The sequence below is a fragment of the Borostomias antarcticus genome (genome assembly GCF_949987555.1).
Source record: "Borostomias antarcticus genome assembly, chromosome: 6".
NCBI lineage: Eukaryota > Metazoa > Chordata > Actinopteri > Stomiiformes > Stomiidae > Borostomias > Borostomias antarcticus.
Window position 1 is genome coordinate 9214764 of NC_140239.1, and position 13564 is coordinate 9228327.

The 13564-nt window shown below is 50.0% G+C and overlaps 1 protein-coding gene across 1 annotated transcript in view; it reads left to right on the top strand.

The window, feature by feature from the left end:
- Window positions 1-11127, top strand: part of LOC311310091 (neurogenic locus notch homolog protein 1-like) — a gene marked incomplete at its 3' end in the record, with an annotated part of 49354 nt that extends 38227 nt beyond the window's left edge. Inside the window, exons 25-33 of the mRNA XM_084439495.1 lie at window positions 221-652; window positions 1749-1897; window positions 3651-3864; window positions 4237-4327; window positions 4613-4778; window positions 6489-6787; window positions 8735-8882; window positions 9368-9465; window positions 9796-11127. Coding sequence (XP_084295621.1) covers window positions 221-652; window positions 1749-1897; window positions 3651-3864; window positions 4237-4327; window positions 4613-4778; window positions 6489-6787; window positions 8735-8882; window positions 9368-9465; window positions 9796-11127 — 2929 coding nt within the window. The remainder of the gene's footprint in view (window positions 1-220; window positions 653-1748; window positions 1898-3650; window positions 3865-4236; window positions 4328-4612; window positions 4779-6488; window positions 6788-8734; window positions 8883-9367; window positions 9466-9795) is intronic.
- Between the last annotated feature and the right edge of the window lie 2437 nt (window positions 11128-13564).

Consider the following 13564-nt stretch of genomic DNA (forward strand, 5'->3'; position numbering starts at 1 on the left):
TTTAAAAATAATTATTGACGTTTCATAATTTTCAATTTCCACCATTTGACTACAGGAATCCATTAAATACATACAATTTATTGTTAAAACAGGATAAAATGCTAAAATTATTTAATCAAATGAATACATACCTCCTTTAGAATATAACTTCCCAACAGTCTTCTGGGAAAGTCTGATTAAGTTCTAAAACGGCGTGTTTCCTGTCCTCCCCTGCGTCCAGCCCCCTGTATGACCAGTACTGTAAGGACCACTACGCAGACGGCCATTGCGACCAGGGCTGCAACAACGCCGAGTGCGAGTGGGACGGCCTGGACTGCGCCAACAACGTGCCGGAGAAGATGGCCGCCGGCCGCCTGGTCCTGGTGGTGCACATCCTGCCCGAGCAGCTGCACAACAACTCGTTCGGCTTCCTGCGCGAGCTCAGCCGCGTCCTGCACACCAACGTGGTGTTCAGGCGGGACGCCCAGGGCCAGCTGATGGTCTACCCCTACTACGGCAGCGAGGGCGAGCTGAGGAAACACAACATGATCAAGCGCTCGGCCGCCCACTCCTGGGCGGACGTCCCGGCGAAGGCGCTGCGTCTGGCGAGGAGGAGCCTGCAGGAGATGACCGGGAGGTGGAGGCGGGAGCTGGACCACATGCAGATTAAAGGGTGAGGGTTCCAGATTAAAGGCTTTCCAGATTAAAGGCTTTCCAGATTAAAGGCTTTCCAGATTAAAGGCTTTCCAGATTAAAGCCTTTCCAGATTAAAGCCTTTCCAGATTAAAGGGTGAGGTTTCCAGATGAAAGGGTTTCCAGATTAAATGTTTTCCAGATTAAAGGGTGAGGGTTTCCAGATGAAAGGGTGAGGGTTCCAGATTAAAGGGTTTCCAGATTAAATGGTTTCCAGATTAAAGGGTTAGGGTTCCAGATTAAAGGGTTTCTATATTAAATGGTTTCCAGATTAAAGGGTGAGGGTTTCCAGATGAAAGGGTTTCCAGATGAAATGGTTTCCAGATTAAAAGGTGAGGTTTCCAGATTAAAGGGTGAGGGTTACCAGGGGTTTGGCTGATAGAGGTTTAAACCTTTTTTTATGCAGCGTTTTAAGCATTTAAATATTTCTATATTGCTATGATAAATCGTGACGGAACAGTCAACGAAGACGTCAGTGAAAACTGCGTCTTTGTAGCCCACTCTTTGGCACAGCGATTTCTAAAATTCACTGTGGGGTCTTCACACAGCTTTAGAAAAACATGCACCGTGCACGAGTGCTAAGATTCAATCTGCAACACGGCACATTCTTCTGTTATCACGTTAAATGCCTGGTTGTGTTTCTAGAATTCTTATTGTATAATTAATAGTTTGTCATTTGTTATTCATGTCATTTAGGTAATTTGTAGTTTATATGATGACAGACTCGAGCCTGGCTCCAGCCCCTGAATCTCACACCCACATTCAGGCTCTTGTCCAGAGGGATTTCCCGGTTGGAATTCCAACCAGGCCAATCGGCGTCCTTTGAATGCGATGACAGAATTAAACTGTGCAATGTGATTGGTTAGGGGGATGAACTAATCGCTGAGGACTCCCTCTTCAGCAACGCCCATCTCAGAAAACGGCTGCAATGGGAGCCTGTTCAGACGGAATAATGAAGTGAAACGAAACGGCAGTTCAGTCTGAGTGTCGAGCCATCTGACGTGTTCAGGCTGGATGACGTGGCTGGGTTTAGGGACGCCTGACCTCTGACCTCAGCTCTGTCCTCCACCCCTCAGATCCATCGTCTACCTGGAGATCGATAACCGCCAGTGCTTCCAGCAGTCGTCCGAGTGTTTCCAGAGCGCCACTGATGTAGCGGCTTTCTTGGGAGCCCTGGCATCCAGCGGCAACCTCAACATCCCCTACGTTATCGAGTCCGTTCACAGTAAGTTCCTCAACATCCCCTACGTCATCGGGTCCGTTCACAGTAAGTTCCTCAACATCTCCTACGTCATCGGGTCCGTTCACAGTAAGTTCCTCAACATCCCCTACGTCATCGGGTCCGTTCACAGTAAGTTCCTCAACATCCCCTACGTTATCGAGTCCGTTCACAGTAAGTTCCTCAACATCCCCTACGTCATCGGGTCCGTTCACAGTAAGTTCCTCAACATCTCCTACGTCATCGGGTCCGTTCACAGTAAGTTCCTCAACATCCCCTACGTCATCGGGTCCGTTCACATTAAGTTCCTCAACATCCCCTACGTCATCGGGTCCGTTCACATTAAGTTCCTCAACATCCCCTACGTCATCGGGTCCGTTCACAGTAAGTTCCTCAACATCCCCTACGTCATCGGGTCCGTTCACAGTAAGTTCCTCAACATCCCCTACGTCATCGGGTCCGTTCACAGTAAGTTCCTCAACATCCCCTACGTCATCGGGTCCGTTCACAGTAAGTTCCTCAACATCCCCTACGTCATCGGGTCCGTTCACAGTAAGTTCCTCAACATCCCCTACGTCATCGGGTCCGTTCACAGTAAGTTCCTCAACATCCCCTACGTCATCGGGTCCGTTCACAGTAAGTTCCTCAACATCCCCTACGTCATCGGGTCTGTTCACATTAAGTTCCTCCGTCCAGCGCCCGGGTGAGAACACCCGATAGTACCGGGTCCTGATGAGGATTCACACCCCTAACGCCACACCTGGAACACCGTAACACACACACACACACTGAGGACATCCATGCCCCAGGCCAGGCCCTAACTCTCCACCTCCAACACCAGAAGGCAGTGGTGGGGGGGGGGCTCTTTGATTGTGTATTTGTTATTCAACAATGGAACAAATTTGATTGTGAATTATATGGACTAAACAATCAATCCTGCTGTCAGCGTGCAAATCCATTGGCTTCAGGCTCTGAAATGGTTAATTGCCTTAAATCAACTCAACCAACCCCCTACTATCTACAGCCACATACAATTATCTCTCCCTCTCTCTCTCCCTCTGCATCTCTCTCCCGCACGCGCGCGCGCACACACACACACACACACACACACACACACCATCCCACGTTGCGAGGCTGCTGCAACCTTCACCTCACTGTGTGTAATACCGGGACTTAATGCCTCTCCAAGGATTCAGGTTGGGAGAGTTTATCATTTCAAAATCGTTAGCGGGGGAAAAAAAGAGAAAGGGAAAAATTGATCGGGAGTGTGCTAGAAGTTGGGAGTCTTTGTTATCTTGAAAATCCTAATAAATCCTTCGTCTTTACAGCTTAAAGCGCGTGCAGTAATTTGAAGTTCATTAATCCCCCCCCCCCACCCCCTGCTTTTCTTCCCTTAAAGAAGGAGTGGTGAAGTTGTCTCCTGGTCCCCGGGCTGCTGCTTTTTTCACTCCTTTTTTTTTTTTTTTTTTTTAGCCGACTCTTTTTTTTTTCTCTTTTTTTTATGAGGACCAGTTAGCAATTCTGATTAGTGAACAGACAAGACGGAACGCCCTGGTTTGACAAACGTGACGGGGGCTCATTCTGGCTCTGCTGCTGGTTGCGGATGGACGAGACCGCGGGTTCACGCGCTGGAGCGGTATCCGCCGCCGCCGTCCTAGGCTAGGGGGGGGCGGGCGCGGGGGGGGTTGTGGTTCGGTTCCGCCCAGCCAGAACCCTGACATGCTGTCCCCTCTCTCTTCCCCCACTCCTCCTCCTCCAGGCGAAACGGACCGCCCGACGACGCCGGCGCTCTACCCGCTCTACCTGGTCCTGGCCGGGCTGGCCCTGCTGGCCTTCCTGGGCGTGGGCATGGTGGCGTCGCGGCGGCGGCGCCGTGAGCACGGCCAGCTGTGGTTCCCCGAGGGCTTCAAGACCAGCGAGCCCAGCAAGAAGAAGAGACGCGAGCCGGTCGGGGAGGATTCTGTGGGATTGAAGTAAGTGGCGTGGAAAGCCGGGGGACGGGGTTCGCGTCGCCGGTCGCGGGACGTCTCGGCGGTCTTTGCAGGGCCGTGCGGATTAGTCAAATGTTTTTGGGGGGGGGGGGGGGGGGGGGGGGAGCTTTAAGATGACAGATGTGGGAGGGGAGTCCTTAACAATAATTACTACACGTCAGCTTTAGGTAACGGTGCATTAATTGAATTGTTTGAGCTGAGGAGGTGTGGGGGGTGGGGGCCGGGGCTCAATCAATGCTTTTGTTTCTAACATTGGTGCACCACCACTGGCTGAGGCGCCAAGCCCCGGACAGAGCAGCGCTCACCTCAACGGGGACTTTCATCTGGGATTTTTGTCTCTCCCGGCGACCGCAGGCCACTGAAGAACTCCTCCAACATCTCCCTGATGGAAGACACTCAGAACGACTGGGGGGAGGAGGAGCTGACCGACGCCAAGCGCTTCAGGGTGAGCTCACGGGACGCGGCGCCGCGTCTGCCGCCGGACGGGATTTACCTCAGGACGTCTTCCAGGGAAACGGCCTCGCGCTGTTTATTTCCACTAATCCATCGATGCTAATCAAAATGTCAAATACTTGGAAAAAATACACAAAAAAAAATATTCTTAAGATGTAATTATACAGATGTTTGTTTATTTCGGAGCCCGGTTAGCGGTTGCAGAACAACGGCTAGTCTTCCCGGGGTTCAGGCGGAGAGAGCGGGTGTTGTAACGCGTGGCGTCTGACCTCTCTAGCAGTGCGAGGAGCAGGCGATGCTGGACGCGGACGGGCAGACGGACCACCGCCAGTGGACCCAGCAGCACCTGGACGCCGCCGACCTGCGGATACCCTCCCTCGCCCCCACGCCCCCCCAGGGAGAGATGGAGAGCGACTGCATGGACGTCAACGTCCGCGGGCCAGGTGTGTGTGTGTGTGTGTGTGTGTGTGTGTGTGTGTGTGTGCGCGGCGTCTCGTTAGGGGGGACCGGCTGGAGTGCGGGTCATGACAGCCTTTAGGCTGCTTAGGAGAGCGCTGGCGGTGGTAATCAATAACGCCTTTATATCACAAGCTTTTATTGCAGTTTGCTGTCTGATCATTCAAGAGCAACGGAGATTCAAGTGAAGACAAGTTGACAGTGAGATTTGACGGGAATTACTGCTGTTTTGTGTCAGACTGGATGGGAGATTTGTGCTTTGACCCAGAATGTAGGCTTTCTTAATAATTAAGAAATGAATGAATCATATTCAAAACATGTTCTTATATAGATAATTCCCTAATTATAAATAGATAATTCCCTAAGCTTTTTTTATTTAGTTGAGGACATTGTTGACTTTGTATTTGTTCCAAAAATCAGCACATTTATTCCCATGGTAGCTGTGTGTTTGTGTGTGTTTGTTTGTTTGTTTGTGTGTGTCTGTGCAGGTATCTGTGCAGGTATCTGTGTATGAATGTCTGTCTGTGTGCACCTGTTTGTGAGTGTGCGCACATGCTTGTGTTTGTGTCTGTGCACGTGTGTGCGTGTGTGTGTACTGTATGTGTGTGTGTGCGTTCATGTGCGCCCTCATGCGTGCGTGTGTGTTTCTGTGCGCCTTCGCGCGTGTGTTTCTGTGCCTGTGCGTGTCTGCGCTCGCTCATGTGCGCGCGTGTGTCTGCGCGATCGTTCGTTCGTGTGTGTGCGTGCGTGTGTGTGTGTAGGAGTTACCAAAGCCCCATTTCCTCAGGGTGAAGGGATCTTCTTCAAAGAGCCGTCTGGAAGCCCCAGGCCTCAGGGAGATCTCTGATTCCTCTTCACATCCAGCATCTGACCAGGAATCCTCTCCATATACTTTATTAATGCAGCCAATAAAGGCCTCAAATACAAGAATACACTTTTACCAGAACTGACAAAGCCCCTGAAGAATATTTATGAAAATCAAAAGTACAGTCCTTAGAAACTAGAGCGCGCACACTTTTTTGTTGGGGAATGAGATCGATGCACCTCAATCGACCAAACCTGCCAGATCTGGGCCCTGGCTCTCCTTTTGAAGAGGAGAGAAAGTTGTCCACGTCGACTAGCTGAGCTGCTTTTCAAAAGATGGATCATTCTCTCTCTCTCCCAGCTTCTTGGCTCTCACTAGGCGGGGTCTCCCCCGGCTCCGCTCCCCCTCAGACCGCTGGGCTCGATCCCAATCTGTTATCGAAACCGGAGAACCGTGATGATCCAACGCGGCCGAAGACGGTCAAATCCACGTTCGATTTGTTTGTTGCTTTGTTTTTTTGATCTTCCCAGCGCTTTGAAGTGCAGCTCTGGTGTTGGTAGCAGGGGCTTCTGGGCGGGGCCGGGGTATTGCTGACCCTGCACTATGCATCCCGCTGCCAAGATGGTGGCTCCCCTGGTACTCAGTATGATCCTTTTCTCTCTCTCTCTCTCTGTCTCTCTTTCTCTCTCTCTCCCTCTCTCTCTCTGTCTCTCTTTCTCCCTCTCTCTGTCTCCCTCCCTCTCTCTCTCCCCCTCCTTCTCTCTCTCCCTCTCTCTCCCTCTCTCTCCCTCTCTCTCCCTCTCTCTCTCTCTCTCTCCCTCTCTCTCTCTCTCTCCCTCCCTCTCTCTCTCTCCCTCTCTCTCTCCCTCTCTCTCTCTCTCCCTCTCTCTAGACGGGTTCACCCCCCTGATGATCGCCTCGTGCAGCGGCGGAGGTCTGGAGACGGGGAACAGCGAGGAGGAGGAGGACGCCTCGGCCAACGTCATCAACGACTTCATCTACCAGGGCGCCAACCTCCACAACCAGACGGACCGCACCGGCGAGACCGCGCTGCACCTGGCCGCCCGCTACGCCCGCTCCGACGCCGCCAAGCGCCTCCTGGAGGCCAGCGCCGACGCCAACGTCCAGGACAACATGGGCAGGACGCCGCTGCACGCCGCCGTGGCCGCCGACGCCCAGGGCGTGTTCCAGGTGGGCAGGGGAGCCAATGCCAGCGCCATGTTGCGCCAGTATATAGGCCATCGAGCAACAGTAGTTTTCAGTTTAATATGAACATGTGTGTTGTGTCACAATAGCACAGTCAAAACGGTTTGTGAACTGTATACTGTAGGATGTGGTTCAGCAGTTAAATTGTTACCTAAAACATGACTCGCCTGGCCTCTGCCCCTGAATCGCACACCCACTTTAATTTTCGAAATGCGATACAGGTGTCTGGAAAAGCTCTCTTCCAGAGTGATTTCCCGGTTGGAATTCCAACCGGGCCAATCAGTGTCCTTTGACTGCGATGTTAAATGCTGTGATTGGTCAGGGGGATGAACTAATCGCTGAGGACTCCCTTTTCGGAGTGTATAGTCTGCAATCGTGATAATCGCCGGCACTGCACTGCACTTTTGATAAACCTGTCTAAGGCGTTTGATACAGTACATCGCAGCTTTCTATTAAATATACTCTCCTCCATAGGTCTACACAAGCTATCGGTTAACTGGTTCTCAAATTATCTTACTGGGAGGACTCAAGCTGTTGTTGCTGATGAGTTTAAATCAAGCTCTCTTGTAAATTGGTCCCATTGGGGTCCATTTGGATCCACCTTTATTTACTAGTTATATTAATAACATTGTGCCCCCCTTCCCACACTGTTCTGTCCATTATAATGCAGAGACACAGTCCTACAGTGCAGGACCCACTCTTAGAACGGCCGCTGCAAATCTGCAGTCTGCTTCTGATGCTTTCTAGCTGTCTCTAAGCTTGTCCTGAATTCCAACAAGACAAAATGTATGTTGTTTTCCAGGTCTCATGGGACTGATGCCAGTAGTATAGGTATACACACTCTCCAGGGATGCAAATAGAAATAGTTGACTCCTATGAATACCTGGGTATTTGGCTGGATAGTAGGCGATCGTTCCAGACCCATGTGGAACATCTCACCAAGAAGCTAAGGGGAGAGATTCCTAAATCCTGTTTTTCTTCTGTTAGCAGGAAAATGATCAGTATGATGTGTCTTTGGCTATGGTGATGTTGTGTATACTGGGCAGTATGCATGCCTCACCCACGTCTCTCAAACCTCTTGATGCAGTCTATCATAGTGCTCTGTGTTTTATCACTGGTGAGGGTTTCTCACGCATCACTGTGTTCTGTATAGTCAAGCTGGATGGCCGTCTCTTGCTATATGAAGAGAACAACATTCTCTTTTCTTGATTTTTAAAGCACTGTCTGGCAAGCTGCCATTATACTTGTCGGCACTTTTGAGTTTTAGAGACATGGAACTAGGAGACTAGGTCACAATCTCATAAAAGACTGAACGTACCTCGGTGTCACACCAATGCAGGAAAGTCTGCCTTTAGTATTTATGAACCCGAGAGGTGGAACAGACTGCAGGCCTCCCTAAAGCTGGAGCAGCTTGTCTCTCTGGAGAGGTTCAAGGCTACAGTAGAAGGTTGCTCCGTGTGGACGGTACATGTTTCTTGTAGTCTTGTTTTTAATTTGGGATCTTATGACTTCGTACTTGATTTTATGTTTTGTCGTATCATGTTCCTTGTATGTGTTTAATGTAATCAGGGCGGCATTGAAAAAGAGAGCTTGCTCTCAACTGTCTCCCCTGAATAAATAAAGGTTTCAATTCAAAAAATTCGGCAACACCCATCTTGGAAATTGGCTGCAATGGAAACTTGTTTAGACGGAATAATGAAGTAAAACAAAATTTCAGTCTGAGCGTCAGACTATTACTCACCTAAATGTTTAAAATTGGCGACTAACCCTTTCTAACAGGCCTTTGATTTAGATCCAACAATTGACTTAGCCACATGGGACAGTTTTACTCTGCTTAGTAAAGATTCATTGATCGATGCTGTTGCAGTATTGATCGATGCTGTCCATCAGTCTCAGCGTGGTAAGAAGAGCCGTGATGTTTGTGCCGTGTAGATCCTGATCAGGAACCGGGCCACGGACCTGGACGCCCGCATGCACGACGGCACCACCCCTCTGATCCTGTCCGCCCGGCTGGCGGTGGAGGGCATGGTGGAGGAGCTCATCAACTGCCACGCCGACGTCAACGCCATCGACGACTTCGGTAAGCCTCCCTCACGGCTTCTCCGCCAGCGCTCAGGCTGAGATGTGTCCAGTCGGGGTGCGCGTCGGTCAGGGAGTATCTTGGTTGTGCAACTAGAAGGGGAAAAAAAGGCGAATCTGAACATTTATTCCGTTCAGTTCTGTACCACGGCTTCTTTAGTCCCTCCAGCAGGTTTGTGGTCCTCTTGTGGCGTACGTAGGTCTAGGCTGGTCTATGTGCGTAGGTCTAGGCCTGGTCTGTGTGCGTAGGCCTAGGCCTGGTCTGTGTGCGTAGGTCTAGGCCTATGTGCATAGGTCTAGGCCTGGTCTATGTGCGTAGGTCTAGGCTGGTCTGTGCGTAGGTCTAGGCTGGTCTGTGTGCGTAGGTCTAGGCTGGTCTGTGTGCGTAGGTCTAGGCTGGTCTGGGTGGAGGCGTGGCCTGGTCTGAGTGGAGGCGTGGCCTGGTCTGTGTGGAGGCGTGGCCTGAACGTGTGTCTCCGCCCCCAGGTAAATCAGCCCTGCACTGGGCGGCCGCTGTGAACAACGTGGAGGCGGCCATCGTCCTCCTGAAGAACGGGGCCAACAAGGACATGCAGAACAACAAGGTTAGCTCCGCTGCTTGACTGAACACTACACCCTTACACCCTAACCTTAACCAGCCAAATTCATTAGGCGCTCCCTGAGTACATACACGTTTTCTCACATGCCGTCTCCCCTTTTCTTTTTCTTTCTTTCTCTCTTTCTTTCTCTCTCTCTCTCTCTCTCTCTCTCTCTCTCTTTCTTTCTTTTTCTTTCTTTTTCTTTCTTTTTCTTTCTTTCTCTCTCTTTTTCTTTCTTTCTTTCTCTCTTTCTCTCTTTCTCTCTTTTTCTTTCTTTTTCTCTTTCTTTCTTTTTCTCTTTCTTTCTCTCTCTCTCTCTCTCTCTCTCTCTCTCAGGAGGAGACTCCCCTGTTCCTGGCAGCCAGGGAGGGCAGCTACGAGACGGCCAAGATCCTCCTGGAGCACTTCGCCAACCGCGAGATCACCGACCACATGGACCGGCTGCCCCGCGACATCGCCCAGGAGCGCATGCACCACGACATCGTCCGCCTCATGGACGAGTACAGCCTGGTGCGCAGCCCGCCCGGCACCATGCACGGTGGCGGCGGCTCCTCCCTCGGCGCCGCCCTGTCGTCCCCCCTCTGCTCCCCCGGTGGCTACCTGGGCAGCCTGAAGCCCCAGAGCCAGCACGCCAAGAAGACGCGCAAGCCCGGCGGCAAGGGCCTCGGCTGCAAGGACGCCAAGGCCAAGAAGAAGCCGTCCGGCGACGGGAAGGGCGGCCTGCTGGACAGCTTGGCGGTCCTCTCCCCTGTCGACTCGCTGGAGTCGTCGTCCCACGGGTACGTCTCGGACGTGGCCTCCCCCCCCATGATGACCTCGCCCTTCCAGCAGTCCCCCTCAATGTCCCTCAGTCACCTCCAGGGCATGGCCGACGCCCACATGGGCGTCGCCCACCTGGGCATGACCAACAAACAGGAGCTGGCGCGGCTGCAGTTCGAACCCCTGCCGCCCCGCCTCACCCACCTGCCCGTAGGGGGCGCCAACGGCCTGGTGGGGGCCGTGAACGGCGGCCAGTGCGACTGGCTGTCCAGGATGCACGTAGGCCTTACCCAGCCGGGCCAGTTCAACCCCATGAGGGGCGGCGGCGGCGTGGGCGGGCAAGGGGGCGGCGGCATGCACCAGGCGGGCGGCGGGCAGCACGGCGTGATGACCACGTTGCACAACAGGCACTCGGCCGGCGCCCTGTCCCAGATGATGGGCTACCCCCTCCAGCTCCAGCAGAACCTGCAGATGCAGCACATGCAGCTCCAGCTGCAGCACCAGAACTCGAACCCGGCCACCGGCCAGGGCTTCATCGCCGGCGATTTGGGCACCCCGGAGCACCAGCAGGGCACGGGGGGCAACGCCGGCATGCCCATCCACACCCTCCTCCCCCAGGAGACCCAGATCCTGCCCTCCTCCTCCTCCCTCGGCCAATCCCTGCCCAGCAGTGCCCAGTTCCTGACCCCTCCCTCCCAGCACAGCTACTCCGGCGCCGTGGACAACACGCCCGCCCACCAGCTGCCCGTGGCTGACCACCCCTTTCTAACGCCCTCCCCCGGGTCCCCTGACCAGTGGTCCAGCTCCTCCCCGCATTCCAACATGTCGGACTGGTCGGAGGGCATCTCCAGTCCTCCCACCAGCATGCAGCCTCAAATCGGACACAGTATCCCGGAGCAGTTCAAGTAGAGAAGTTTGTCTTTAACTTACTCCCCAAGGTTGAAGACTGGAGGATATTTTTGTATGCAAAGGCACTAGAAAGGAAAAAAAACCTAAAGATTAAGACAAAACTATCAAATGATTTGACGGACGGATCTTTTTTTTATATGCTTTTATACTAACAGTAAGAAATACATTTCCCCTTCATTTTATTTATTTATGTAATTTTATTTATACTTTTTCACCTGCTTACAGAAATGTGAGGTCCTAGGTGTCAGGCCGTACAGTAGACAGGGGAGAGACTGTAGCTCCACTCAACTCACCTGTGTTAGCTCTTGTTTCTGCAGTCACACCATGGACACACTGGGTATTTATTTTGTTTTAAAGTTATAATCTTGAACTTTACCATATAAAAACAAAATGTCTCCTATCGTTTCTGGGTATCGCCGATTGATGCGACAAAATGATGATTCAGCCGGCCCCCTTTCATGAAAGCCTTTCCATTTGCAGTTGTGAGAGTTCTGAGAGCCTGGTGTCGGTGGCGTCATTCCTGTCAGAAGGGCTGCGTACAGGTTGACATATTTCAAGTCAAACAGCAGGTCCGCCAGGCAGGATAGGCGGAGCTGGCGATCTGGAGGTCACGTTAGAGGAGCAGCCTCTGTTAATGCGTTCACGTTGCTACAGTAGCTAGTCTACCAAACAACGAAAAGACTGTTACCCGCAGACAACGGAGATAGTATGCGAGGACATGACACAAGCTGACATCACAGAAGCGAGTTTGGTTTCAAGTGATCACTGGGAAATGCAGTCCAAAAACACACCTGCAATTACCTTAGGTGTCACCAAAAATAACTACACTGGGAATTTTGAGAGTACCTCTCAAAGAGAGGATTGTACTTTTTTCCTTTTTAATTTGGTTCTCATCAATCTTGTTTATATTTAGCTATTTTTTTTGTATAATCTTGTAAAATACGACCATGATTTTGAGGGCATTTTATAGAGTACATTTAACAGCGTTTTTAGTTTGTGTTTTGAATTTGTGAAATATTTGTAGTTCAAGAACATTGCATTTACATGTCAGAGCTAACAAACATACCTAAAATGGTCAGTCATTTCAGAGAAGTCCTCTGATCAAAAGCAAGTGTTCATTTCACTGAGTCCTCTGATCAAACGCAGGTTGGCTGTGTTCATTTCCAAAGCTGTTTGTATTTCCCAAATCAAGGGAACAGAAAGTTTCAGCCTGCTGATCCAAGTGTGTGTTTATGCATGTATGTGTTGGGTTGTTGTTGGGGGGGGGGGGGTGTTGTACAGTACACAGTCATCTTGGAGTTTGGCATTTAAAGAGGCTTAAATGTGTTAAGTCCTATTTCACTTGTTTAGTCATAACAGAAATGGCTGTACTGTTCTGTGGGATATGGAAATTATTAACTTCCCTCCAGTTGTTTGAGCCTATGGCTGTGTTGTTTCACTGTATATATATATATATATATATATATATTTATATATATATATATATATGGATATTCCCTTTGTAAGCAGGATTTTGTTTAAAAAATCTTATGTCTTAAGCATGCCATTCTGACCAGTGGTTTCACAAGATGAGCAGTAAAATTCTTAGATATATACAAAAACATAATTAGAGGTGATATTTTAAGTCTTTCCAGATAAATAATTACAGAAATATAGAGGTTGGAACTGTTATTTATTAACTCTTCGGTCACTCAACATAGTCCATTGTATCTTTAGGACATTTATGTTAAATGAATTTTTACTTGTAAAAAGGAAGACTGTTGTGTCCTATTTTCTGTTGTCTGTTTGTGAGACACTGAATGGTATATAGACAAAAACTATAGGCTGTAGTCAAATTGTAATACCTGCAATAAAATGTTACCCTCCTACAAAGTTGTATTTTGCATAAATTGTATTTTTTCTTAACTGTCAATCTGTAAAATTGTTACTTGATAATAATAAATGATGCTATGGCGTCTTGACGTTGTTTACATCAATAAATTAGCATATAATCCCTACCTACTATCTACCTACCTCACTACTGAACCTACCAGTACCTACCTACTGTACTTCCCTAGTTACTATCTACCTACTTTACCTATTTACCTACCTACTGTACCTACCTACTATCTCTACTGTACCCATAGACGGAATATGAAATGAAGGGCCCCTGGGCACAGACACGTAAAGGGCCCCCACAGCCATTTCATTTATCAAAATTGTGAATTTGCCCAATGAGACTGCATCCAATTTGCAGATGATTTGAGAAAACTTACAATAAAAACTGCTTTACCCAACTCTGTTTTGACTCAAGTAACCTCAACTCTGTGGGGAGGACCTGCTTTTTGTATTTCTCCCTAAAATAGTTGAAGGGCCCATTTTGCATGGAGTACTCAGCCCCTATAAAGTACTATAGATAAACATTCACTTAAAAATTACAGGTATCATGATGGTTTCT